The sequence below is a fragment of the Podarcis bocagei genome (genome assembly GCF_964188305.1).
Source record: "Podarcis bocagei genome assembly, chromosome: Z".
NCBI classification, from domain to species: domain Eukaryota; kingdom Metazoa; phylum Chordata; class Lepidosauria; order Squamata; family Lacertidae; genus Podarcis; species Podarcis bocagei.
In genome coordinates, this window is record NC_138140.1 from 29,596,132 (window position 1) to 29,624,008 (window position 27,877).

Here is a 27,877-nt window from a genome sequence, read left to right on the forward strand (position 1 = left end):
GAGCCTGAGGTTCCCTATCCTAGCAATGCATGTTCAGATGTCCCAGCTTATGTAGCCATGCTGTTCATCTGCATGCATCTGCACTGTGGCTTTCCATCACATGAAAATGGTTCCCAACCTGCTGGCTTTATGTGTGTTTTGAAGAGAGCCTAAGAATATCATAAATCCACTTTGAGTTTTATCTCCTCCAGGGAATATGCAGTATTGTAGGTAACAAGGTTAGATGTGCAAAGCTAAAAACCACCATTTATGGCACTATAAGAGCTTCAAAGAAAATACATCCTGTGGGAATTGGAGCACTACAAAAGCATGCATATTTAAGGAAATACTCTGTGAAGGCAATGCAAAGCGTTTGAAGGGAAAGGAAGTATCCTTTTTTTTCAGCTCACCCACAACAGTTTTGCTCTGTACCAGCAAAAGCCTCGTCTCCAAATATATTTACAGTGTCACATATGCCACCTGCAAAATTAAAATATCAATAGATGGCCACATTCTGCCTATTTTTGAAATGTGTTGTCAAATTAGCATTCATCAGACTTCCTGGGCTCGAGTCACCCTATAGCTCCTGCTACAACAAATAGATGTGATCCTGCCAGCAGGCTGCTGTCAACAGGAACATGCCTGGAAGTGGGTGAGCTTGAGTGAGCTGCCTGCAGCCCTTGTTCCTTGGACCCAGCTGGCAGAATATGCACAATTAGCTCTGGAGGAAGTTCTGGGGCTAGAAGATGGAAGGGACAAGGGAATGGCAGGCCATAACACTTTAAAAAAGAAAAAAAGCTGGAGCCATGGAAGATGAGTGAATCTTTTGGAAAATAGGCAAAGGCTGAATGATCTCTCACTCTCTCTCTCTCTCTCTCTCTCTCTCTTTGTGTGTCTGTAAATGTATTATTAAATCTGTTTCTTTGGTGTGTGTTTGTTTTTGCAGAGATGGAATTTCATGATACTCCACATATCTTGTGCACTGGCTACCAGCCAGACATGCATGCTGTCTCCCAGTGTGGCTATCCGATAGAGATGGGTTCTGATGTCGATACCGAGACAGAAGGAGGAGCCTCACCAGATCAGGCCTTGAGGATGTGGATGTCCGGAATGAAATCGGAGCACAGTTCGTGTTTATCGAGCCGCGCAAACTCAGCGCTATCCCTCACTGATACTGACCACGAAAGGAAGTCTGATGGGGAGAACGGTAATGAAGCAAGCCATTAAAAACAGGCATAGATTTATTTCAATGTGGGTGTGGGTGTGCATGTATGAGAGAGAAAGAGGTTCAGCAATGCCAGTTTGTACTTAAACAGAACTATCAATGAGGCAGCAGTCGGGTAAACAAAATGTAGAAAATGTATACACTTGGGTATGTATGCTTTTGTGAGCATCCATGGTGGTTTTGTAAAAAATAATAATAATCTAATTTTCATACACTGTGGAAATTTACTTCATTATTTATCAGATAATTTCTACTCTCATTAAAAAGAAATCCAAAGGGCAGGCTGAGGAACAACATAGTAAGAGGCATCAACAATGTTTGTTTTAAAAAGACTGAAAGGGGGAAAGCAGCGTTAAATATAAAACAATAACAACAAATTCAAACAAAGACATTGGAGAAAGGTGCCTTATTCCAGGACAGACTTTTACTTGCCTCACTCAGTACCTAAAAGCTAGGGCATCTGCCTTGCACACAGAAGGTCCAAGATTCAATCCACAGACTCTCCAGGAGGGACTTGAAAAGATTTCCTTTCTGAAATCCTGGAGAGCTGCTTCCCATCAGTGTAGACAATACTGAGCTCAATAGACCAATGATCTGACTCGCTATACATGAGCATCCTATAATAATAAACGAATAATAATTTTAATAAAGAGTCTTTGTGGGAAGGGGGTTACTGGTTTGTTGTTGTTCTGATTATTTTGCATTTCGTGTTCTCATCTTGTAGTTTTATGTTGTTAACCGCCCTGTGATCTTCGGATGAAGGGTGGTATACAAATTTTGTATTAATAAACAAACAATATATGTATATACTGCCTGGCAGTGGTTCTCCAGGACTGTAGACTGAGAAAGGTATTTCATATCGGAAGCTACTTTTGATTATTTGGAGATGCCTGGGACTGAACCTGGGACCTTCTGCGTGCAAAGCCAGGGGTTCATCCCTGCCCCTGCCCCCAGACGCTACTTATTCAAACAGACTAAAAGCTTGCGGAAACTTCCATCATTGGCTGATGGTGGAGCAGCTATGTTTTATTATTTATTTTATTTGAAGACGGGCATCACCAACTGGAAGGAAGGTACCCAGGTTGACACAGATCCTTGTGATATCCTGAGCTCATTCAGGAGGAAGGATGGGATAGATATCAAATAATGTTGTTGGCATCCGTGCATCTTGGGAAACAATGGAGGAGTGTGGCTTTGGGGGTACAGTCAAACTGTTGGAAGGTTGCAGCACTTGCTGTGGCTGTAAAGCAGGAATCAGCAAACTTTTTCAGCAAGGGCCCGGTCCACTGTTCCTCAGACCTTGTGGGGGGCCAGACTATATTTTGAAAAATAATAATGAACGAATTCCTATGCCCCACAAATAAACCAGAGATGCATTTTAAATAAAAGCACACATTCTACTCATGTAAAAACACCAGGAAGGCCCCACAAATAATCCAGAGATGCATTTTAAATAAAAGGATATGTTCTACTCATGTAAAAACACGCTGATTCCCGGACCATCCGCGGGCCGGATTTAGAAGGCGATTGGGCTGGATCTGCCCCCACCCCCCAGGCCTTAGTTTGCCTACCCATGCTGTAGAGGCTGAAAAATAATGATAATATATCCAACTGATGATCTTCTAAATATCCTGGGCCTAAGTTATTCAGGGCTTTCATTGTAATATCAAGCACTTTTATTGAATTGTTTTATTTTCTTTGAACTGAGCTTGGGAAAATAACTGTAACGTGTTTCTGAAGTAGTCAGTTAATATGATTGTATTGGCATAATATCATTTGCATCTGTTCAGCTTACCCATTAAGATAGAGGGATAGATGGAAATCGCATACTCACACACTGATGAATAAAATATTGAAAGGGAAAACTCAACATACTAACTAACTTTGGAGTGTTGACACAAATAGCATCTGAGCACAGGAGATGGTACAGCTAAATGTAATCAGCCCTTGTGATGTCTTTGCTTTCCACAGTTCTACTTATACATTTTGACAGTTGGAGAACTCGGGTCAGATGTGAAGTCAGTAGCATAATTTTAAATCTGTCCCACAGTTGTCCTTGTATGTTTTTCGTGTCAATGTCCCACAGGCATCCCAGCTCACTAGTGCATTTTGAAGTCTATACGATTGGGAAAATCACAAATCACTCACCCTTGATACTCCTTTTATCATGGGGCAAGCACCCAACCCATCTTCAATGCTCACATCATATTCACAATACATGACAGGGCATTTTGAGTGATATCCCATGTTTTTGTGCCTGCATCATCAACATTCTTCAGACAAGATGTCTTGTCCGTTATTAGCAGCTAACACCTACTCCTTGGAATTCCCTCCCCTTGAATATTAGACAGGTATCATCTCTTATATCGTCTCAGCACCTACTGAAAACCTTCCTCTTTCAGCACATTGAGATGTTTCCCTGTGTGCATATATACTGGAATTATTTTAATTTTATTTATGCTTGTTGTTTGCCACCCTGGGCTCCTTTGGGGAAAAGGGTGGGATATAAATTTAATAAGCAACAGCAACAAAAGAATGACCCACCCCTTTCTATGGAAGCTCATAAGAGTTGCATGTACCTCAGATCTTCAAATGCAGGTACTGGGGGGGGGGGTTGCAAGGAACAGTTTATGTAGACCTCCCAGATAATTGCAGGGTTGTAGAATAAATAACTCCTGGGTGGCAGTTTATACATTCTATGACATTCCAACTCATCTTTGTGCAGTTTGCATCCTTTTGTCATATCTGCAGTTCTCTACAGAAGAAGGTTCCCCAATGGCTGCTTACTAAGACAGTCAAGGGACGTCTGATGCTGATTTGTCAAAGTCTGTGTCCAAGGTCTAAGGCTGTTGCCATGGATTGGGAGGGTGTCACAGATGGAGAAGAAATTCAGTTCAGTTTGCATTTATAGGTAAATCGAGCAAAATCACACTTCCTGAAAAGCAAACCAAAACTCAGCTATCCTTTGAAATGTCAGACTTCTCTGAATTTTACTCAGCCCAGTTTTCTGTGCAAAAAAAAGCAAATAGCAGGGTAAAGTATGCATAATATACATATATTGGTTAATATAGCATCTACAGATACATTATATCAGGGAAAATTCTTACAAAGATGTGTGTACTAGGAGAAATGCTGGCTAATTTTCTTGAGAATGCTTTTTTTTAAAAAAATCTCAAGCTGATACGGTCAGGTACCAGCTGATATCTGCTTAAGACCTTGGACACCGACTGCATGAGTTTGCACAAGATGGAGAAACACTCCAACCTGTAATAAGGCAGCTTTCTTCTTTGTTCCTATTCCATCTCATTTCTGGAGGTGCATCATGATGCAGATATTCCCTTGTTTCAGGGCTGTAGTCTGGATTGAGGGCAATTGTCAGATAGTCCAAGACACCTGTTTAAAAATTCCTGTTTTCATTGTTAATGACAACTCATGGTACATTCTAGAATTAGAACTGAGCAAAAGTTTATCAGGTGATACTTTTTCTGGTGAAAGTAATATTTTTCCTCCACCCCTCTAGAAAAAAAAGTCCACTATCCTGATTTCCCCCCACTGTGTTTGTGTATATATGTATACATGTGTATGGTAGCTGCCATTTCCCCTCCATTATGCCCTGGAACAAATCTGAATCTGGGGAATTGTGGAAGATGCAGAATGGTGGCCAAGCTGCCAACACAGATGCTAATCTTGACCTTTGCAGCACCTGCAGCAAAGCAGGAACTAAGGCAGGGAAGGGATGTGAGGGGCGGAGAGAGAGATGGAAGCTGTGCTACTGATAGTGTCAAGCCTCCAACCCCTTGGGGATAATTTCTCCTACCCCTAGAATCATTTGATGAGATGGTCCCTCCAAACGTCTCTGACCACAAATAGGGTGGAACATTTTTAGGTGTCACATGCTGCAGTTCTAGCTAAAATCTTCCACGTGGAGTAATTCCATGGTTAGAGCTGCATGGAGGAAATGAAGAAAAGAATGAGCTGACAAGAAGGAATGAACAAGGGGAAGGTCAGTAGCTCAGCAAAAGAGCATCTGCTTTGTATGCAAAAGGTGCAATATTCAATTTCTGGCATCTCCAGGTACATCTGGGATTGACCCCTGCCTGAAGCCCCTGAGGGCTGTTGTCAGTCAGTGTATGCATTGCTGAGCTAGATGGCCCAAGGAACTATGTTCCTTTGACCAAGCAGATTCCTGGCAGTGATTTGCCGGAATGTGGAGAAGTGTGTACTTATAAATTAATCCATTTCCCCCCATGTGTGGGTTACTTCCCATAAAACCACTCAAAACGGTTTCACAATAAAATAAAAAAACCAACCATCAGCAATAAAAGCAGGTATGTAATTTAACATATGACAACTGTAACAATTAGAAAGCAACAACCATAAACAATAAATACAATCTATTAAGTAAACATAATAGATTGTGTGTTAAGTAAACATAAGCAAACTGAATTGAAGTTCCCATATGAAAGGCTCTCTGATAAAGGGAAGTCTTCAGTAGAACCCAAATAAAGTCAGCACCGGTCTGATAAGTAACAGGAGAGAGTTTCATAGGTTAAGTACCACTGCACAAAAGGGCAAATATCTACAGTGCATGAAACAGACCACCTGATGAGATGCTGATTGCAGGAGGCCCGCTCCTGCAGAGCTCAGTAATCAGTTATGCATGCAAAGGGGTGAGAGGATCTTTTAGGTATCCTGGTCCCAAGCTGAACAGGGCTTTGTACATCAGTAAAAGCACCTCAAACTTGGTTTGGTACTTCTTTGTGTCCTGTTCTCATGCACATCACCTCTGGGAAGTTGTGGGTCTCCATTTGCTCATGCACTACTACCTCCATATGGTTGTTTGGTACTTCTTTGTGTCCTGTTCTCATGCACATCACCTCTGGGAAGTTGTGGGTCTCCATTTGCTCATGCACTACTACCTCCATATGGTTGTGGCCAGGGGACTGCTGTACATGGGGAGGATTTAGCAGTGTGTGAACTGAACCATGTCATATTTGTGCACAAGTTGCCTCCAGTTGGTCCCAAGGCAGAACAAAGTCTGTGGGTTAAAAAAACAAAAAAACCCACCCTGCTAATAATGACCAGTTTCTCTGGAAATAGTTGCCCGATCCAGCTTTACTATAAATAGCTCTGTTCTAAGACATAAACAGTTGCTATATAATGTGTGAGCAAAAACCCCTTCAGCAGTGAAGCTCCAAGATGCCAATGCTAGCTGAATTATAGAAATCGGGGGTGGGGATGTGTGAGAGAGTAGCGTTGCAAGGAGGCAAGATTGAGTTAGTGCCAGCATTCAACAATAGGAAGGAAAGCATATCTGTTTTTGCAACACATGCTTACATGGTTTTAATTCCTAAACTATTTCTTCCCTTATGCATAACACAGTTTCTAAGTGTATTTGGCAAATGTTCCAGTGTAAAGAAATGCATTTGAAACACATGCATGCCCTATTCGTTTGCTCTCCCCCACTCTCAGATGGGATTACCTTCATTTGAAGGAGAGGGTGGGGATGTGCCCAACACATCTCTGTTGCTGTTACTGCTGTTTCCCGCACCCCCTGTGTTATGTAGTGTAGTTTCACCCTGGGCCAACAGGGGGATACTGTATATAGTTTTCACTCAGGTCTGTAGGTAGTTTTCACTCAGGTCCGCGGCAGTTAGTTTAGGCGGGAACTCTGAGCTGTTGTGGTTACAATGTTGACAGCCAGCTGCCTATAAATACAGGCCGGCTGAGCTGTTCGCAGTCAGTTCTATTCCAGCTTATCTTAATAAAGAGCTACTTGAAGAAATCGCTGTGCCGGCTGCTATGTCAACCCACTACTTAATACTGGCGACGAAGGTGGGATTGGATGGACATCAGAGCACAGCCAGATGCGGCCAGCCTCTGAACTGAGCTAAATCACAGAGCGAAATCACTGAGCGAAATCACTGGGCAGAACCAATTCAGAGCTGACTGTTCTGGCTAGAGCACTGTGTTCCATCCATCGCCCTTCACGCCGGCATCGGAATCATGGCTTCATTTGTGCCTCTACCGCCGTTTGCGCCAGCCTCTGAGTCATGGGACTCCTACCTCGCTCGGTTCGACTGCTACCTCCAAGCCAACGAGCTGACAGCAGTATCAGTGGATCGGAAGCGGGGCCTATTCCTCAGCCTCTGTGGGCCTGAGGTGTTTGAGACGGCCCGAGCATTGGTTGTGCCTGAAGCAGTCCAGGCAACACCATGGGACACGATCCAAGAGAAGCTCCGCAACCACTACGCACCAAAGCCGTCCAAGATTGCTGCCCGCCATGCGTTCTACCACCGGAACCAGGCAGAGGGGGAGTCAATCAACAACTACGCCACCGCCCTGCGACAGGCTGCAATGCACTGTGAGTTCCGAGACTTAGACGATGCCCTGATGGATCGAATCGTCTGCGGGGTCCGGGACATCCATCTGCAACGGCGTCTCCTAGCCAAGCCAGACCTCACGCTACAGAAAGCCATTGAGGAGGCTGTGGCCTCAGAAGCTGCTGAACGCTCCGCCCAGGAGATCCGCAAGTCCAGCAGCCCGCGTCTTGCTAGGGGGCCAGTTCCGGTGCATCATGAAGAGGCCAGCAGTGATGAGGCATCCTCCAGTGAAGACGATGACGTGCACCAGACAAAGCGGGAGCGCCGGAAGCTCCAACAGAAGTCCAAGGGCCAACCGGAATGTGCTGGCTGCGGAGGCGACCATTCCCGTGCCAAGTGTCGATTCAGAGACGCCATCTGTAGGAGGTGTTCCAGAAGGGGCCACATCGCTAAGGTCTGCCGATCGGCTCCGTCTGACACCCCCCCTTCATCGACTCGCAAGTTCAAGTCTTCACTCCAGTCTGCCAAGGAAAGTTGTTTCGCTCTCACCAACTGCCGCTGCCCGTCTGGAACCACGATTGGCCAAACCGACTCGTCTACGCGACGCAAGCTGAACGTCACGGTGCTCATTGAAGGAGCTCCATGTGACATGGAGATCGACACCGGGTCTGCCCTGTCCGTCGTGTCATGGAGCACCATCAAAAGACTGGTACCCAGAGTATCCAAAAGGCAACTCGACTCTCACCGCGTACACCTGAGAGACTACCAGGGAAACGACATTCCCGTGGTAGGCGTTGGCCGGTTCCGGATCGCCTTCAAGGATTTTTCGGGCCTGCTCCGGTTGGTGGTGGTCGAAGGTCAGCGGCCAAGCCTCCTAGGGCTAGACTGGTTTGATGCCCTCGGCCTGGAAGTCACCGGCATCAACTGCATCTCTAACGCAGAGACTGAGGGTCTGGTCAAAGACTTTGCCGAGGTTTTTGATGGCACCTTGGGACAATATACTGGTACGCCCATCTCCTTTAGCCTTGATCCACAAGTCGCCCCCATCAAGCTTAAGCCACGCCGGGTTCCCTTTGCTCTCAAGGCTAAGGTGGACGAACAACTGGACAAACTGATCGCCCAAGGAGTTTTGGAGCCCGTTGACCACGCAAAGTGGGAAACCCCCATCGTCACGCCTGTCAAGCCAGATGGGTCGGTGAGAATCTGCGCTGACTACAAGTGCACAATCAACAAGGCACTTCAGCAGCACGCTTATCCGGTTCCTGTTGTCCAACACCTGCTGCATTCCCTGGGTGAGGGTAAGGTCTTCGCTAAGCTGGACCTTGCCCAAGCCTATCAACAACTGCCAGTCGATGATGCCACTGCTGAAGCCCAGACGATCGTCACCCACCGGGGGGCATTCCGTTGCCGCCGGTTGCAGTTCGGGGTGAGTGTGGCTCCTGGCATCTTCCAAAGCCTTATGGAGCGTCTCCTGCAAGGGCTTCCGGGCGTGGTACCATATTTTGATGACGTCTTGGTGTCTGCAGAATCACACCAGCAGCTGTTCGAGCGCCTCCGTGCCGTGCTGACCAGGTTCCAGGAGGCCGGGCTCAAGGTAAAGAGGGAGAAGTGCCTGATTGCCGTTCCACAGGTAGAGTTCCTGGGCTATCTTATCGATGCCTCCAGCCTTCATCCAACCACATCCAAGATCCGCGCTATCCAGCAGGCCCCCACCCCAAAGGACAAAACGGAGTTGCAGGCATTCCTGGGGCTGCTGAACTTTTATAACATGTTCCTGCCCCACAAAGCCACTGTGGCTGAGCCTCTTCCCTAAGACGCCTTGGGCCTGGGGTCATCGAGAGACGGCGGCCTTCAACGCGGTCAAGGCTCTCCTTTCTTCAGACAGTGTGCTGGTACAGTACAGTGAATCCAGGCCGCTGGTCCTTGCCTGCGACGCCTCACCTTTTGGCATCGGTGCTGTCCTTAGTCACCGTTTTCCAGATGGAAGAGAAGCACCGCTCGCCTACTTTTCCAGGACACTATCTCCGACGGAACGGAATTACAGCCAGCTCGACAAGGAGGCATTGGCACTTGTGGCTGGAGTGAAGAGGTTCCATGAATACCTCTATGGCAGGACTTTTGACCTCATCACTGACCACAAGCCACTCCTGGGCCTCCTCGCCGGTGATCGTCCAACTCCACCGGTCCTCTCACCACGCATGCTGCGATGGACTGTTTTCCTGGCTGCCTACCACTACCGGCTCATCCATCGCCCGGGGAAATCGATGGGCCATGCCGACGCCCTCAGCCGTTGCCCTCTTCCAGCATTTGTGGAAGACCCGGCTCCAGCTTCATCGCTCCTTCTGATTGAGGACCTTCCGGCAGCGCCTGTATCGGCTGCCACTGTGGCCTCCGCGTCTGCCCAGGATCGCACCATCAGCCGGGTGCTCAACTGGGTGTGGAGGGGGTGGCCACAAGGGCCTTTTGCATCGGAGTTCCAGCCCTTCGCAACCAGACAACATGAACTCTCAGCTCATCGCGGCTGTCTGCTGTGGGGAGACCGCGTCGTGATTCCCCAGGGACTCCGTCAGCGCGTCCTGGAGGCTCTGCACGTTGGCCACCCGGGAATTGTCAAAATGAAGGCGTTGGCTCGGTGTTACGTCTGGTGGCCTAATATGGACGATGCCATCACTGCCTGGGTATCCGCCTGTCAAGCGTGCCAAGAGTCGAGGCCTGCACCACCGGCAGCTAAGGGACACACCTGGGAGACGCCAAAGACACCCTGGTCGAGGGTGCACATCGATCTGGCTGGCCCCTTTCACGGCCGGACCTTTATGGTAGTGGTGGACGCCTATTCCAAATGGCTGGAGGTCGCCCTGATGCCCTCCACCACTACCGAAGCTGTCATCCGGGTGCTGCGAGGCCTGTTTGCAACGCATGGGTGTCCTGATGTCCTTGTCTCTGACAACGGACCGCAGTTCACGTCAGGCACGTTTGAGCGGTATCTTTTGGGACTGGGCATCCGCCATGCCCTAACGGCACCTTTTCATCCATCCAGCAACGGGCAAGCGGAAAGAATGGTGCACTCGACAAAAGAGGCACTGGCGCGCCTGGACCGGGGAGACTGGCATGAGCGGGTCGCCGAATACTTGTTCGTGCAGCACATCACTCCTCATGCGGCCACAGGGAGGAGTCCTGCTGAACTGCTTATGGGCCGCCGCCTCAGGTCACCGCTCGACCGGCTACACCCAGACTTTGCCGTGGCTGAACCCCCAGGCTGTGCCAACGCACCACGGTCATTTGTCCCAGGAAACCAGGTCTTTGCCCGGAACTATGTGGGGGACATTCCTTGGGTGCCAGCCACAGTAGTGGGAGTCACTGGACCTCGCTCGTACCAGGTGGCACTCGAAGACGGACGTTTGTGGCGACGGCACATAGACCAGCTTAGGCGCAGGGTTGGCGACTTAGACACTACCGAGGTGCCCCCAACTGCGCTTGCGGCTCCAGAAGAGACACGTACAGATGGCGAGGCCCCACCTACACCTCCCTCGCAAACTGCCAGCGTGGAGCCGAACCAAGCCGTCTCAGAACAGACTCAGACCACTCCACTTGCGGAGGCTCCACCCACAGCAGCGGATCCAGGGGAGTTGGTTCCAACGCCACTTAGGGTCGCACCACAGCCTCAGCGAGAACTGTGTGGCCCTCCGGACTTGGCTACCAGTCCCCGGCGGTCTGGCAGAGTTTCCAAGCACCCAACTCATTTAAAGGACTACGTTGTTGGACAGGTATCACTGTTGGTCTAAGTATGGGAAATGTAACCGATATGCTTTTGTGCCTAATTGAACCATTACGCGTAGTGCTGTATATAAGGAAACCATTACGATTGTAACTAACGCCTTATCTTGGTGGGGAGGGGTGTTATGTAGTGTAGTTTCACCCTGGGCCAACAGGGGGATACTGTATATAGTTTTCACTCAGGTCTGTAAGTAGTTTTCCCCTGCAATGTTGGGGGCTGAATGTCTGCAGCAGGAAGCCTGCTCTATTTGAGTATACTCCCTACACAATGCAAAACTGACCTTCTAGGATCTTTAAGAGCAGGGTTTCTCTTGCATGACATTCAGCCCCCAACATAGCAGTGGGTGGCTACAGGAACAGTAATGGAGATGTAGGGATGTGGCTGTGTCAATAGGCACATCCATGCTTTGCCCCTTGCATATTAGCAATAGTGTCTGTGAATAGGGTCTTACACACACACACACACACACAGAGAGAGAGAGAGAGAGAGAGAGAGAGAGAGAGAGAGATGCTAAACAACTCCAACTCCTACCTACGAGAGCCAGTGTGGTGTAGTGGTTAAGAGCGGTAGTCTCGTAATCTGGGGAACCGGGTTCACGTCTCCGCTCCTCCACATGCAGCTGCTGGGTGACCTTGGGCCAGTCACACTTCTTTGAAGTCTCTCAGCCCCACTCACCCCACAGAGTGTTTGTTGTGGGGGAGGAAGGGAAAGGAGAATGTTAGCCGCTTTGAGACTCCTTAAAGGGAGTGAAAGGCGGGATATCAAATCCAAACTCTTCTTCTTCTACTACTACTTTCAGCATTCATAATATTGTGATTTTATGTTGTGAACTGCCCTAAAACCTGCAGCTATAAGGCAGTATGCTACAGCCCTATACTACTAAATTTGTTTGCACAAAACTTATGGGACTATAGCCACATCCAGACCGTACATTTAAAGTGCTATTCTAACATACTTTAAGTGTATGTTCCAGATGTGTCCATAGTCTAACCACCCCATAAGCTTTGTGTAAGCAAATCACGATGAATGCTGAATAAACGAGTTGTTGTGAGGAGCCCTAAAGAATAGGAGAAAGTTTGTAGAGGTAGTATGACAGTGGAAGAGGATGCTTCAGGAGGTGGTGGGCTGCTTTTCACTGGAGGTGTTTAAGGAGAAGCTGGACAGCCAGCCATCTACCAACGAGGCTGTATTTTGTTAGACTAGGTGTCTCAACTCTATAATTGTATGATTCTAAGTGAGCAGTGGGAGAATGTCACTGAAGTTTCCCTTCTTCAAGCACTTTCCTGCCTGTTTTCATCTGTTTTTCCCCTGGTCTACACAAAAGAAAGAAAGAAAGGAAACAAACAAAGTTCTGAACAAAGGAGGTTGTAGTTGTGGTTGAAGCAGTGCATGGAACTGATGAGGCAGAAAGCAGAACTGGTTGTAGGAAGTAGGGAGGTATAAAAGCATTGCTTTCCATAACAGCTTATATATGTCGCCTGCAGCACTGGTTCTGTTCCACTGCAGTTTACCTTTCATCAAAAACTGCATTATTCATTTTGTTGTCCATTGTGGCAAAATTAGGTGACTTGTTTAATTAATTATGTATATTACATAAGTTAAATTGTCATTATATTGTTTCATCCCAAGGAAATGCAGTACAAATGTGGGGCAGGGACATAATGGGGGGAACGCAACGCACATGGAAGGAAAGTAAACATATTGTTTGTGGACTGAAAGCAACAACAAACACAACAGCGAATACCGATCTGGATTGATTTCTTTTCTGGATGTGGGATGAATGAGTGAACACCAGCAATTTCTGCTCCCTTTCCTATTTTCATCAGAATTGTCCAACATCCTTAGTTGGAAGATGGGAGGTAGGAGGACCAAAATGATCAGAACGACAGTATGGAATATGAAAAACTGTGAGAGCAAATAAGAGTTCATATAAACATATAAACATGTTCTTTTTCTCTCCCTCACAGCATTAATTTTTGCAGCTATAGTGGACAGTTCATCTAGAGACAGTATTTTTAGTGACAGCACAGAAAGAGCAAGAGAGAGAGAGAGCAGCTGCATGAGAGATTAGAGGCGAGTCAGCATTTGGTGTTCTGTGATGCCTTGGCATTCTTCCTGAGCATGCAGAGTCTCCCTCCCTCCCCCTTGCCCCCCAAAAATTGCAGTGGCGGAGAAAACAGTGATCATCCGGAGCCTCTGGTGCACATCAGGGGGTAATTGGAGCCTTGATTCAGGAGTCTAGGCTGCCGTTGCGTGCCATGTTGCATGTCCTTAAGTTGAATTTGTATCAGCGGGGCTTCTGTTTGCATAACTAGGGCTGCAGCCTTTGCCAGCAGAGCAGCTTGGAGGAACAGCCCGACTGCCGCTGACTCTGGCTATAGAGAAATATGTGGTGGACCAACAAGCTGCCTTCTTTCAGCAGGGTCACCAGTGGGAGATGGAGCCGGGGGTTGGTGGGGATGTCCTTGTTTCAAATCCTGCTTTTAGAATACATTCTGCTCCATTTCATGGACAGAATTTGGGAAGAGAAAAGATTCTCCTCCTATGGAGACGCTAACGCTGAATATCACCAATGAATTATGGAACATTTTCATCGCCAGGCTACAGCCCTTTATTTATATATTTATTTATCTCAGGTCTTTGCAAACAGCCACGACTCTTCTGGGCATTTTGTTCTACAGCTACAAAAGCAAGTCATTATAGAACAAAGTGTCGGCAGTGTTAAATATTTTACAGAAGATCTCACCACAACAATGTCTTGAGCTAAAGGAAATGAAGGAATTTTTCTTTTCCATCAGCCAACTAATCTTCCTTTTTTTAAAAGAAAGAAAGAAAGAAAGAAAGAAAGAAAGAAAGAAAGAAAGAAAGAAAGGTGTCTCTAGTTTGAGGGGGGAAATGATGGAAAATGGGAAAGAAATTAAACCTGAATCATTATTTTTTCTGGCTCTTAAAGTTATGAAAACATAAAACTTGAAGTCAGTTTAAAAAAACAACAACACCATTACATCCTCAATATACCTAATCCAGATAACAAAGCCTAGACAGAGGTGTAATATATTGTTGCAGAAAGGAATCCAAGTACTGTTATGCACAAATTTAGTAAGAAAAGGGTGTGATGGTAGGAATTAGGATTTATGTCAAAGTACATCCTCTCTGAGAAGCACATGTTGCACCTCATGGGGTCTTCTAACAAGTTTGCAGTCTATGGCAAAATCATTTCATCACAGAATCATAGAATTGTAGAGTTGGAAGGGACCTTGAAGATATTCTAGTTCAATCCCTAGCAATGCAGGAATCCTTCCTCTAACTGTCCCTAGTTGGGCTTGAACTACCAACCTTCTGGTTAACAGCCGGAAGCACTGAGCCATTTCACCACTGGGGGCTTTAAGCCTTTATGATGTAGTGTCAGGATCAAGAATGCCTCTATACACTTGACTCATCCCCCCAAAATGTAACTGTAAATACTTAATTGTATATGAAGAGGCAGAAATAATAGGATCTATTCAATTCAGTCTCAATCTCAAACCTTTATTGGCATATAAATAGGATTTATTTTCAGGTAGTAGGAAAAATTGCTTTACATATCTGGACAACTCATCTTAAAACAGGATGGTTATACCTTTTTTTTTTTTTAAAAAAAGCCTTACCATTCTCAGAAACTGCTTTTGTATTATTTTGTGCAATAATGCAAAACATGAGAGTTGATAAACCTTACATAATGGAGCTAATGCAGTCCAGCATTTCTGTTTCCTACAGAAGAAAATTGTTTATCACTCCATTAAAAGGCATGCCTTCAGTCTTACAATCTAGAACAGGATGGTCCAACTTTTTATACCAAGTGGGCCGCAAAAGTACTTCAACATGGAACCCGTGAGCTGCACACTGTTTTGTCATGAAGGGTAGGGTGGGGGCAGGCCCAAAATTTGACACACATATCTAGCCATCATGCTGCCTTCCCAAAGCCAGCCAAGCAAGGTGTTGGGCTTTGGGAATGAGATTTGAGGCTCTGGGAGGGTCCTAGAGCTCTCCCATCTTCTTCCCAAAACTCGGCAAGTGCTATCTCGGCTTTCAGGAGTAGGAAGGAGGACTCTAGGACCCTGTCAGAACCCTTACAATGCCTCCTCAAAGCCCAGCACCTCGCTTACACAGCATTGAGAAGGGCATCAAATATTGCTGAGGACCAAAAATAAAGGCCTCAAGGGCTGTATACAGCCCTCAGGCCACGTGTTGGACCACCCTGATCTAGAAAGGCATGGATTGGGATGGATAAGGAAATAAGCGAGTTACAAACTGTTATCATCCATTAATAGGTCTGCCATTCTTAAATTTCTCTAATCCTATTTCAAAGCCATCTAAGTCTAGACTTCCTTTTCAAAAATACCGTATTTTTCGCTCTATAACACGCACCTGACCATACCACGCACATCATTTTTAGAGGAGGAAAACAAGGGAAAAAACATTCTGAATGAAACAGTGGATGTATCATTTTTGTGCTTCATGCTGTGGCCACAGACATGTGATCTGATGGTGAATTTGGGGTGACCCAATGCAAAGATCCTGAGAATCCCTGTGGATCCATGCTTTGTAACCACATTTTGCACCATTGCAGCCCCAGGCAACAGTGGGTGCATGATTTTTTTGGTGCAGGCTGTAGCCATGGACATGCTATGTGATCTGATGGTGAATTTGGGGTGACCCAATGCAAAGATCCTGAGAATTCCTGTGGATCCATGCTTTGTAACCACATTTTGCACCATTGCAGCCCCAGGCAACAGTGGGTGCATGATTTTTTTGGTGCAGGCTGTAGCCATGGACATGCTATGTGATCTGATGGTGAATTTGGGGTGACCCAATGCAAAGATCCTGAGAATTCCTGTGGATCCATGCTTTGTAACCACATTTTGCACCATTGCAGCCCCAGGCAACAGTGGGTGCGTGATTTTTTTGGTGCAGGCTGTAACCATGGACATGCTATGTGATCTGATGGTGAATTTGGGGTGACCCAATGCAAAGATCCTGAGGATCCATATAGATCTATGCTTTGTAACCACGTTTTAAGTGGGGAGCGAAGGAAAAACAAAGAAGGGACATGAGAGGGGTGTGCAGAGAAGCAGCTGGCTAAGAATGCAGGAGAGGGATATAACGGGAGGGAGGAAAGAAAGGCAAAAGTTTCTCCCCACCCAAGCCAGCCATCTCTCTCTCTCTCTCTCTCTCTCTCTCTCTCCCTCTCCCCCAGCAGCACTGGAGCACAGAGAGGAATTAGAATGAACGACACTCTGCTTTCCCGTCTTCTTGCCTGGAGGGGAGGGGCTTTCCCTGCTCTTTGTTCTGTTTCAGCAAACACAGCAAGGAAACAGAGGGGTGGGCAGTAAGACCCTGAGGCAGAATGCAGGAAAGCAGCCACTTCCTCTTTTCAGGTTTCCCTTCTCCGTGAAGCGCGATTTGATTTTTGCCTGATTTTTCGGCTCCAGGGACCACACATTCGCTCAATAACACGCACAGACATTTCCCCTTCCTTTTTAGGAGAAAAAATCTGCGTGTTATAGAGGGGAAAATACGGTAGCTACTGATTTGCACGTGGCGGTCTTCTTGGCAGCCTGCTGTATGAATAAGCGTTGGAGCTGTTGGAGAAATTTAAAAGGGGTTCCTAGGTATCCCTCACAGCAACCCAAAAGACAAGGATGCAGATTCCAATTGAAAATAATAGGCCTTTATACAAATGTGGATAGGGACAGCCTCAAAAATAAGGAGGCTTCAAAGCAATGTTTCTTATGCACTTCTAAATTCCATACATGATTTCTCTTCACCAATCAAAGGATCACAGCAGTCTTATCAGTTGCAACCCAATGCCACAATCCTGAACCAATCAACATAATTTAGCTCTTCAGATCAGCCCTCATCATACTATCATGTAATTACATATAATCATTTTTTCAATGCCTTTCTTATTAGACTTTTCTCCCAATATCCTTGTTCATTTGTCTACAAAGTAATTGAAGAATAATTACAAGTGCTATGCCAAGCCAACTTTCTTTTCATGCGTACAGTGGTCACATGGATTCTGTTTATTCTTTTGCATGTTCTGGAACGAACATTTGCTTACATACAGTACCTGAAAGCAACTAGTTCAGTACTGCAAAATGTAGGCACAGGCCTTCCCAATATAGTTTTGCCATAGGGTGTAAAGAACACGGAATCATCAAAATGATACAGTTTTTGTGAAATTGTTATTTTCTCCATTGGAGCTATGCTGGTGTAAGCTGGGCTCTGCTTGCCCCTTTTTTACAACTACCCATGTAGAAAGAGGAAGGATAGAAATGTAATACGCTTCCAGGGCAGAGTTGCCCAAAGTAGTGGAAAACTAGAAAAATGTGCCATTACCTGCTGGCCAACACATATTCTATTTCCCCTCAGTTTATATGTAATAATATATAATTGCTAGATACTTATTTATATCCTGTCCTTCTCCCTGACAGGGATTCAAGGATGCTTACAGATAAAACAGATAAAACCACAGAAGAAACAATCACTTTAAAAAAATTAAGTCTTAATAGAAGAGAATAGATAGGGATAGAGCTATGAGAGAGATGGTATATTAAAAACAGACAGACAGTCACAACACCATCTCTTTTATTAAAAGCAGTCAGTTCCCCAAATCCTGCTAGAACAAAGTCTTCACCTGCCGACAGAAAGAAGGACAACAAGGAGGAAGGCCCTCTTCAGTATTCACGATGCAGCAAAGTATAAAAGAATCACAAATAAATAAATAAATACACAAGCGCCAACCATTAAAACGACCTATTACAATTCAGAATCAACCATAGTATCAGTAGTATTGAAGCTGCACTATTGAAGGCTGAGAAGGAATGTGCATCATCTTAGGACTTTTTCTTTTCTTTTTTTCTTTTTTGAAGAGCAACAGGATAGGATCCTAATAAATTGTCAGAGAAATGGTGTTGATAAATGACTGGAAATAATATTCTCTACCTCACTTCACATTAGGGATGAGAAATCTTTGAATCAGGGGTCACAGTTTTCTAGACCAGCCCTTGAACCTTGAACAGGAACAAGACAAATGCAACACACACACTACCCCTCTGGTGATTAGGTTTCAGGGGATATGCATTTTACATGTTGTAGACTACTTGCTGCAGGGATGACCTTCCTACAGACTGCACTCCTACAGACTGCACTCTCCTGGAAGATCCCCCTAACCCTCCAGCAAAATAATTAGGGGGAGAACCTTCCATTGGAGCCAACTTCCCTAAACCTCATTCAGCATTCAAAGGCAGCCACATCTGCATTGCCACATCTGTCAAATCTTCAGGTTAAAAAAACAAACACAACACCAGTTAGTATACATGTGGAGCCAGGACTGCTGGCCTGCTCATTAGGCGAGTTGAGGTTGTGGTCTCAGAGCAGCAGGCTCAGGGCAGCTGAGAGGGGTGGCAGGTCTTCTTAACCCACCTCCTCCACTGTGTGTGCCTCTGCCTTCTCCCCTGCGCACCTTTGGTGCTGTGCTCATGGTTGAATATCATGGACACACCATAGGAAGTGAGAGACAGCATTTTCTGTCTTGCCTCCAGTAGCAAAATGTCCTGGGCCAGCGCTGGGTGCAGTGGGTGTGCTGCTGTTTATAAAGCTAGCTGGGAGGCACATTTCCTCATAGTGCTCATACTACAAACCACTGCCATGAAACGCAGCCCCCTCCCCTCTGCCCTACAACACCAGTGACTTTGTTGTAATACCAGTTGCCCAGTGCAATTAAACCAGCATAAATTGGTTTTTGGGGAACCACAACATTGCTGTATATCTGCAGCAAAGAACTACTCATTTGTCCATTAATATTTTTGTATGGGTGCATGTGCTTGCTTGAGAGAGGTGTGCTGTGCTGTCTCCATACCCCACACACATTTTATTGTGGGGGGGGGGAGGAAGAAAGATAAGCTGTGCCTCCCCCATCCCCCAACTTCCATTACTTCATTCAGTGTTATGTTTATCTTCACTTCTGTTGACAATTGCATTCATTGTTTTTATTTTTCATCTCCACTTTGTTTTCTGCTTGGGGATGACAATTTCTGCAGTTCTCTTCCTTGGAAAACGTACATCCAGCTGCCTTTGGCTGGTGTGTTATCACCTCATCCTGGCTGCACGTATTTCTCCACAGGAGCTAATATGCTGCAGCAGTCGAAAATCCCTTCTGCTTTTTATAGGCTATATTTCCCCCCCTCCCTCCCAATATGTCGCCTGATTACTGCACTACAATTCTGATTTTTATTGAATCGTTTTAAGGTATAATTTATTTCAGATCTTTAGTGCCTCTCATCCATGTCTGAAGTGGCCTGCATTATTCAATCGTTCATTCTTGTTTACATCTTCCCTTTCCCATTGGTCTCTCTGCCCCCCCCCCCACTGTAACTTTGTGTCTTTGCATCTGTGTTAAATCTTTTACATCCAATTTCTCCCTAACACAGACATGGATTAAGGATCATTTCCAGCCTTTTAACTATCTATGCCTGATTCATATCCCCTTCTTGGATGCATAACCTAATCACGGTGTAAAAATTAACTGCAATGGCTCTGTTTAAAACTTTTTTTTAGATTTGTTGAGTGAACGTATTAAAATGACACAATGGTCAGCAAAGCAGTACAGATACATTTCTGCGAAATTCCAATTTACTGCTATCCAGTGGACAGTAAACATATCAAGATGAAACAGTAAACATATCAAGGATGAAACTGGTTTTCTAAACGATGCTGATGAACAATGGTGGGCTGGGCTGTTTATAATACCAATTATCTGGGGATTTTGAATTTGTCCACCCCCTACCCCCCCCCCGCTACAATATACTCACTCTTTTGAATCTGTGTTAAGAAGCACAGTTCAAGTATAGTACATAAAGCTAAATATCCCTTAGCAATCCTTGAGGATTGATACAGGAGCTACTGCCTCATTTATGTAGAGTTTTTTCTTATCTGGGCAAAGGAGATTTCTTGCTTCTGTAGTCAAATAGATGCTTTCTTTGCTCTGCTCCCATGAGGATCTGTTTCAAGAACAGCCATTATGAACCCGGCATATTGCTATGATCAGATGTCAGCCTAGGGCTCAGAGTTTGTCCTAAAGGTTTGGGTCTTATTTATTCTTATTTATTTTTGAGGGTTTTAACCCACTCTATTTATGCCACTTTATAAGCTGCCTTGGGATTACTGTAAAGGTTTAAAATAGCATAAGCAAATTACATTTGTAAAAAAAAAAAAAAACCTGCACAGCACAAAAGCCATCACTATATCCAAAAGCAGCTAACATCACAATAGCCAAAACACAATAAGCTGCCTTAAGTCAAGGCTATTTGTACATCTGTTCAGTGTTATTTGATCAGACCAGCTGTGACTCTCTGGCAGACTCTTTTGGATCACCTGCTACCTGATTCTCTTTTTAAACAGAGGTGCCAAGGATAGGACATGGGTTGTTATACCATGGAGCAGGGGTGGGGAAGCTTGTATAGCCTAAGGGTCACATTCCAGAGAACAGAGGCAAGAGTGGGCGGAGCAATGAATGTGAATTTTAGTTTTCTATAGTAGGCTAGGTTTCTACATATCCGCACATCTCTCTCTGTACAGACAAGCAAGAAGCACTATTCATTTCTCCAATGAAAATGGGAGTATCTGACGCGGGTGGTGCTGTGGGTTAAAGCACAGAGCCTAGGGCTTGCCGATCAGAAGGTCGGTGGTTCGAATCCCCGCAACGGGGTGAGCTCCTGTTGCTCGGTCCCTGCTCCTGCCAACCTAGCCGTTTGAAAGCACGTCAAAGTGCAAGTAGATAAATAGGTACCACTCCAGCGGGAAGGTAAACGGCGTTTCCATGTGCTACTCTGGTTCGCCAGAAGTGGTTTAGTCATGCTGGCCACATGACCTGGAAGCTGTACGCCGGCTCCCTCAGCCAATAAAGCAAGATGAGCGCCGCAACCCCAGAGTCGGCCACGACTGGACCTAATGGTCAGGGGTCCCTTTACCTTTACCTTTATTCCACGATAATATTAATTTTGTTATTTGTATCCCACCCATCTGACTGGGTTGCCCTAGCCACACAGCTTCCAAAATATATAAAAGCATAACAAAACATTAGACATTAAAGAAACTTCCCTATTCAGGGCTACCTTCAGATGCCTTTTAAAGGTTGTATAGTTACTGATCCCCTTGGTTCAGGGGGTCGCATAACTCCATACCCTCTGGCATTTCTCAGGTGAAAATAGGGACGTCCTAAGGAAAAGTAGGACATTCCAGGATCAACTCAGAAACCAGGATGGCTTCTGTAAATCCAGGACTGCCCCTTGAAAATAGGGACACTTGGAGGGTCTGTATCAGAATTAAAGGATAAATCCCAGCCAGGCAAAAACACTGTTAAGCATGGGGGTTGGGGAGTGTAAGGGTGTGTGGCCTGCGGGCAGTCCAAAGGGCCATTTAGAGAGGACTGGAGGTCCATCAGGTCTGAGATTCCCCATCAGACCCTACCATAGAACTACAAGCACATCCCTGCTGGATTGAGCCCAGAAACCAAGTGGTTCAACTGAAATAATATTGGACTTATATGCTCCAATCTGTGCAGGATTTGGCATTTCTATGTTCTCTTCAGTGGTAGCCCCAAACAGGTTTTTTATTATTTTTATTTTATTTTAATTTAGTTTTTCCTTCGTCCTGAATCCAGCCTTGTAGGGGCAATAATGTGGAGAATGCACTGAGGACACAGGAAGTTGTGTTGTACAGAATAAGGCCCTTGGCACATCCAATTTGGCATTGTCTTTACACTGACCCGTATTAGGGTTTCAGGCAGGGGTCCTTACCTAGAGATGTAAGGAAATTTGAACCTGACACCTGTGGCATGCAAATCAGTCATGCTAAGTTCTTATTGTTTAATATAAAGTATTGTTACTCATTTCGTAGGCCTAGAACAGGAGGCCCTTTTTTGATGGGCAGGGTAGCAGAAAAAAAATACAGAAATGAAAGTGACCACATGAACAAGCCAAAGGATAGAGTCTTAGCTCTAATACAGGGATGTACAAAGTCTGCTGGTTGGTTTAATCCAGTCCCTGTGGCAGTTTATTTCCTGGTGTAAAATTCCTCCTTTAAAAAGTCCAACAACTTCAACCCTAAAAAACGCTCAACAATTTCAATCCTAAAGAAAGCTCAACAACTCTGGTTGGCCCTTTGGTCAGCTCTCATGGCCCTTCACTTCATCAAAACTGGCCCTCTTTGAAAAAAAGTTTGGCCACCACTGCTCTAATAACTTGAGACAACACTTAAATCTGCAATGACCAATTACTATAAGTCTTCTTGCTAATTAACTGCTATCCTTTCCCAGCCCATTAATGATTGATTGTTTTTGGCCAGGTGCAACCGATGCAACAGAAAGCAGTGCTGGATACAGGAAAGTCTCCTAAGCCAGAAATCTGATCTTTGATCTACATCCCTAAAACCTAATTTAGGATTGATTCCAGATTCCCTCCATTCTCCTCTCTGAATTGAAGTGGATCCAAATGGGCTCATTGTCAGGCACACCTCCTCACAAGTCTTCTCTTTGAAAGCTTGCGGGAGAAATAGGTTTTTCTGTTGCAGAAGGCTCCACAGGATGCCCATCGAGACCTTGGAATTCAGGACTCAAAAGCAGCTAGCTGCTTATTACTTGAAGCTTGCATCTTATACCCACCAGGAGCTTTCCCTGCCTCAATTAATTTGCATAGGGAGAAGGATTGTGGAGAGAGCTGTCGGTAATCCAGAATGCAAGCATGTGATGGAGCTGTGGTATCACAATATCTCAGAATGGATCTCATTTTAAATTTGAACATCCTCCAAATTAATGTGATTAGTTATCAATTTATTGATTACCCACCCTTCACCCTAAGGTCCCAGGGCAGGTTACAGCATTAAAAACAATTTAAAACTGACCCATTCAGTCAACCTCTACCAATATTGGTGCACCCATAACTTAGTTAATAGGTAAAAACTTTTGGAGGGTTACTTGTGTTAGGCCACATTCATGCCATGCATTTAAACACTATGATATCACTTTAAACAGTTATGGTTTTCCCCAAAGAACCATGGACATTTCTTTATTAAGGGTGCTGAGAGTTGTTAGGAAACCCCTATTCCCCTCACAGAGCTACAATTACCAGCGTTCTGTGTGCAGAAGGGTTCGTTGTTAAACCAGTCTGGGAATCTTCCAGGCATTTTAAGGCTACCTTTCTTGTGACATACACTTCTATGGATCTCTAGACCATAAAAGTTTACGCTGCAATAAATATATTGTTAAAATATGCCAGGAGAGGTTGTGTTCAATTAATCAGGTGGGGAAGAAAAGCTACTATTGCTTCTTATCTGGATATTGTGTGACATAATTGCTTATGAAATGAAGAGAGTATTTGAATACTTTCTTCTGTGTTTGCATAAAGAGAAGAACTATCACTTTTTCAAACATGGGAAATTAATGTTTCCTTCTATTGTTTTGCTAAGGTGTGAGCTAATGACACCCCTCTCCCCACAATTTCTTTCCATTTCAAAGAAGGATCATCTGATGTGCTGCACATTTCTCTGAGTGTCCATTAAATTTAACCTCTTTTTGGCTTCTGCAAGTCTTTGAAGCGCATTCAGGGATTGTTTTCCTTTTTGATCTTTCTGTTTTTCTAATCTCTGTTGAATGCTGCTTTCTCAGCCTATTTCTCTGCATTTTCAAGCAGAATCCATGATTTAAAATGCTGCTTCTTATTTTCTCCATTCGTGGCGTGCCATTGCGTGCTCACACACAAAGCTTTCCATGCAGAGGAAAGTGAGAATCACACAAATCCTCTACACACGACCCTAGTAGGAAATCATACTGCTATGAAAGTTTAGGAATATGCTATGTTTGGTAGTCCATTTGTAAGAGTGGTTAACCCGTGGCCCTCCAGATGTTGTTGAATTACAGCTCCCATCATTTCTGACTGCTGGCTGTGTTGGCTGCAGCAGATTTGAATTGTAAGTTTGACAAGGTTTGTTTTTTTTTTTTTGGAGGGGGAAATAGGCCCTATCCCTGATATATAGAAAATGGTGTACACATTACAGCAATTCTGTTAAGTTGTGGGTGAACATATCAGACGACACAGCGATTCTTCAAACAGCTCTTCTTTATTCTGAGGCCAGAACTGAACTGAACTGAAGGGCTCAGTCAGCCTGCTTACATAGAGCTCCAGTACCTTGTTACTGTAACAACTTTCTAAAACTATCCAATCACTGAACGTCACTTTCGATCCTTCATTTGCATAACTATCTACAGTACCCCCCTGCTGGCCCAGGGTGAGAACTTCAGTACATAACAAATTCAAACTTCTGATCTATGCACACTTAGCAGGAACTCTGTTCAGCCATTCCAGCTTCCATGTTGAGCAAGAAGTTGGGCTTTTACCTCGAAACAACTGCAGGGAGGATCCCAAAAGTTCATACAACACTGAGAGCATAGCTAGTCATTGCAGACTCTCTCACTACTCCCATGTTACTCTAAATGGGAGCAATAGTGTGGGGGCAAGCCCCATTGAACACATTGGGTGATACGTCTGAGTAGACATGCATGGGATTGTACTATTGATCTACTACACAAAGCTAAATGGTTTTATGACTGCAGCCAGGAAAGTAGATCTAGATCTACTAGTAGAACCACTGGGCAATCTGAAATAGATCAGCAAGGATTTCGACTCTCTAATGGAAACAGCAAAAATGACTTCCTCACAATATAAAGATATATATTGTTGAAGTGAAGAAAGTAGGTTACCAAGAGTGGCAAACTGGTGTGGATGTGAGCACTGGAGTTGTGTGTGGAACAGCTGGGAGTTACATTCAGATCTGCTAGTCACAACAAACTGCTGGGCTTGGAATTCTTTAATTCTGTATGTATGCCTTTAACATAATGACAACTGTTAGATCTAGGGGCTTTAATATATTTTAAAAATAAAATAAAAAACCAAAGTAGATCCCCCAAACCTAAAGTCTGCCCCTTGTTGCCCTGGATCCTTCATTCTTAGTACTTGTAAAAGAAGCATTAAATGGTCAAAAGTTGACAGCCATTTCTCCAATGCTTATTGATGCCATTCTGTAGAAACATAATGGGCTAGCAACCTTGTGCCTGGTGGTGCTCAGAAATTATAGGAAAGCCAACCCCCCCAACCCCTCCCCCCAGATAACCAGCATTTGAATCAGTGATGAAATCAGTTCAGATTTCAAAGATTCAATCTGCCATCTTGATTCAAGGTGTCATTTAATTATGTTCAAACACAGACAAAATCCTGGTCCTTGATCTCAAGAGGTGTCATTGAAATTTGGTTACAATAGCTTAAGAGGTGTCCAAATTCATAATGAACAAACAACTTTCCAAAATATACAGTAGATTATTGACCAATTTTAGCCAGGGATTCTTTAATATTTTGACAGTTATAAATAAAAGTATTAATCCAAGTTTAAAAAAATAATAATTAAAAAGCTTCCTTCAGTTGTTGGTCAATGTTGTTGCAAGAAGGAAATCACTGCTGATTGTTTCGTTTCCATCTTTTCTTCTTAGGAGGGTGGGGGTGAGGAGTTGCCACTGCAACCTAATTGGGTTGTGATCTTCATCAATAGTTGTTTTTTTGGGGGGGCAATTTATTGATAAACGATGGAGAGACAAAGAATGGATCCATTTTAGGGTAGTGTTTGTCATCTTATAACAGCATGTGTATAATATATTTCATCCAGGTGCTTGTCTCTCCAGGCATCTATTAACTCACAATGTCCTAGCTATGTTTTGAATAAAGATTCTAAGGATTTGCAGTGAATCTGTTCTATCCCATTCACCTCCTATAACTACACTCATATCTCCATCTAATAGAATTTCACCTTCAGGAAATGCAATCAACCTTTTCTATATAGATTCTTTGTTCTGTATTCACAGCATACATTCAGTCTAAAGTTATTTTCTCAGATCTCGATGCTTGTTTCAATAGATTCTATCTTCCATCTTCCTCCCACCACCCACAACTTCTTCTCTGATACCTACAACATTAATTCATTTTATTTTTCACTTCAGATTTTGAGGGACGATGCTGCGTGTAACCTTTCTTTACTGCATGTTTCCTGCTAAATGTTTGTTGTTACTGGTAATGTGTGTTTCCTGCAACGTATTCACATTTTCTTTATAATTTTTTCAGAAACAAACATCATTTTTATTTTATGTATACCATTAAATTTAACCCGTTGTTGCTAGTTGTACTGAAGGCTGCAGTTTTGGTCATGCAACAACCTCTGATTGAGCAACAGAACTTCCCCTTCCACTGCAGTTTCCAGTACATCTTCCTTTTATATAATTATTTTTATTGCTTAAAAATACCAAAAACATCCACTTAGGACAGAAAACAAATGCTGGTCCTTCCTAAAGTGTTATCTCAATGCCACACTTCAGGATTGCACTTTGGTAATCATTTGAGGCACGTGCCAAGGCACAGCACAGCACAGCACAGTGTTGGGTGCTAGTGTTGTATAGTGCTTTGAGTGTTGGACAAGGACTTTTGGGAATTGAGTTCCAATTCCACACAATCAGGGAGTCCTTGGGTTAGTCACTATCTCTCGGCCTAACTGGAGAGTAGGAGAACCATGTACACTACCTTGATATCCTAGGAGTAATAGCAGCAAAATCTTCAGTTATAGGGGAGGAAACAGAAAACTGATCATTAGCAGGATGTCCCACCAAAACCAGCTCCTGGGGTTCCTAAGTTGCTGCAGAGAATGGTCAATATTACAGTTGATGGGTTGGAAGCAATCTAGAGAAGGCAATTTCTTGGCTATTCGGCAATTCCCACTTGTAGCCACACTTCTTCCTGTCTCCATCCATGCCTTATCAGCTATTTGCATTAAAATTTGTGAACATTAAAATTTTGTCCATTAGCTTCAAGGTGTGTCACTGGAGAGTGGAATGAGAGCAGGGCTTGACCAACATTGAAGGCTATCTAGACTAGCTCTAAGTACACCCCCAGAAGGAAAAGTAAGATGTGGGTAGGATGATCCAGTTATCCACTTTGCTCTTCAGTTCTGGAGGGCAACATTATTTTTGAATTCTGCAATCCTACCAGGAATTTAATTTTTAACAAGTTAATTGGGGGACTGCAGCAATTAAAAGAAAACAACACTAAACAATTAAAATTTCATCTCAGCTTTCTGCCTAAGGAGGCACAAAATGCCATTTACCAAACATCTTTGGGAAATACAGAGGTTTTAGCAATCTTTCCATGAAGCAGCTCACTTTTAATGCTTTGGCATGATGCAAATTAGGAAATGAGCTGGTTCCCTGCAATGAGATTTCTTCTGGTTTTCTCCTCCCACTGCTGTGCTGGGATAAACTGTGGTTTGTCTTAGTGCAATGGCTGCCAATGTGTTGCCTTCCAGATGTTGCTGGATTTCAACTCCCATCATCCCTGACCCTTGGTCACACTGGCAGGGGCTGATGGACATTTGAGTCCAAGAAGGAAGTCACCATGTTGGCTATTCCTGGCTTATTGTGCCATCCTAACCCAAGCTCCTTAT

At 44.5% G+C, this 27,877-nt stretch overlaps 1 protein-coding gene across 13 annotated transcripts in view; it reads left to right on the forward strand.

Moving 5' to 3' along the window:
- Nucleotides 1-27,877, forward strand: part of TENM1 (teneurin transmembrane protein 1) — a 395,160-nt gene that overhangs the window by 137,926 nt on the left and 229,357 nt on the right. For all 13 annotated transcript variants that reach the window (XM_081180104.1, XM_081180105.1, XM_081180115.1 and 10 more), the window contains exon 3: nucleotides 926-1,186. In XM_081180104.1, coding sequence (XP_081036230.1) covers nucleotides 926-1,186 — 261 coding nt within the window. The remainder of the gene's footprint in view (nucleotides 1-925; nucleotides 1,187-27,877) is intronic.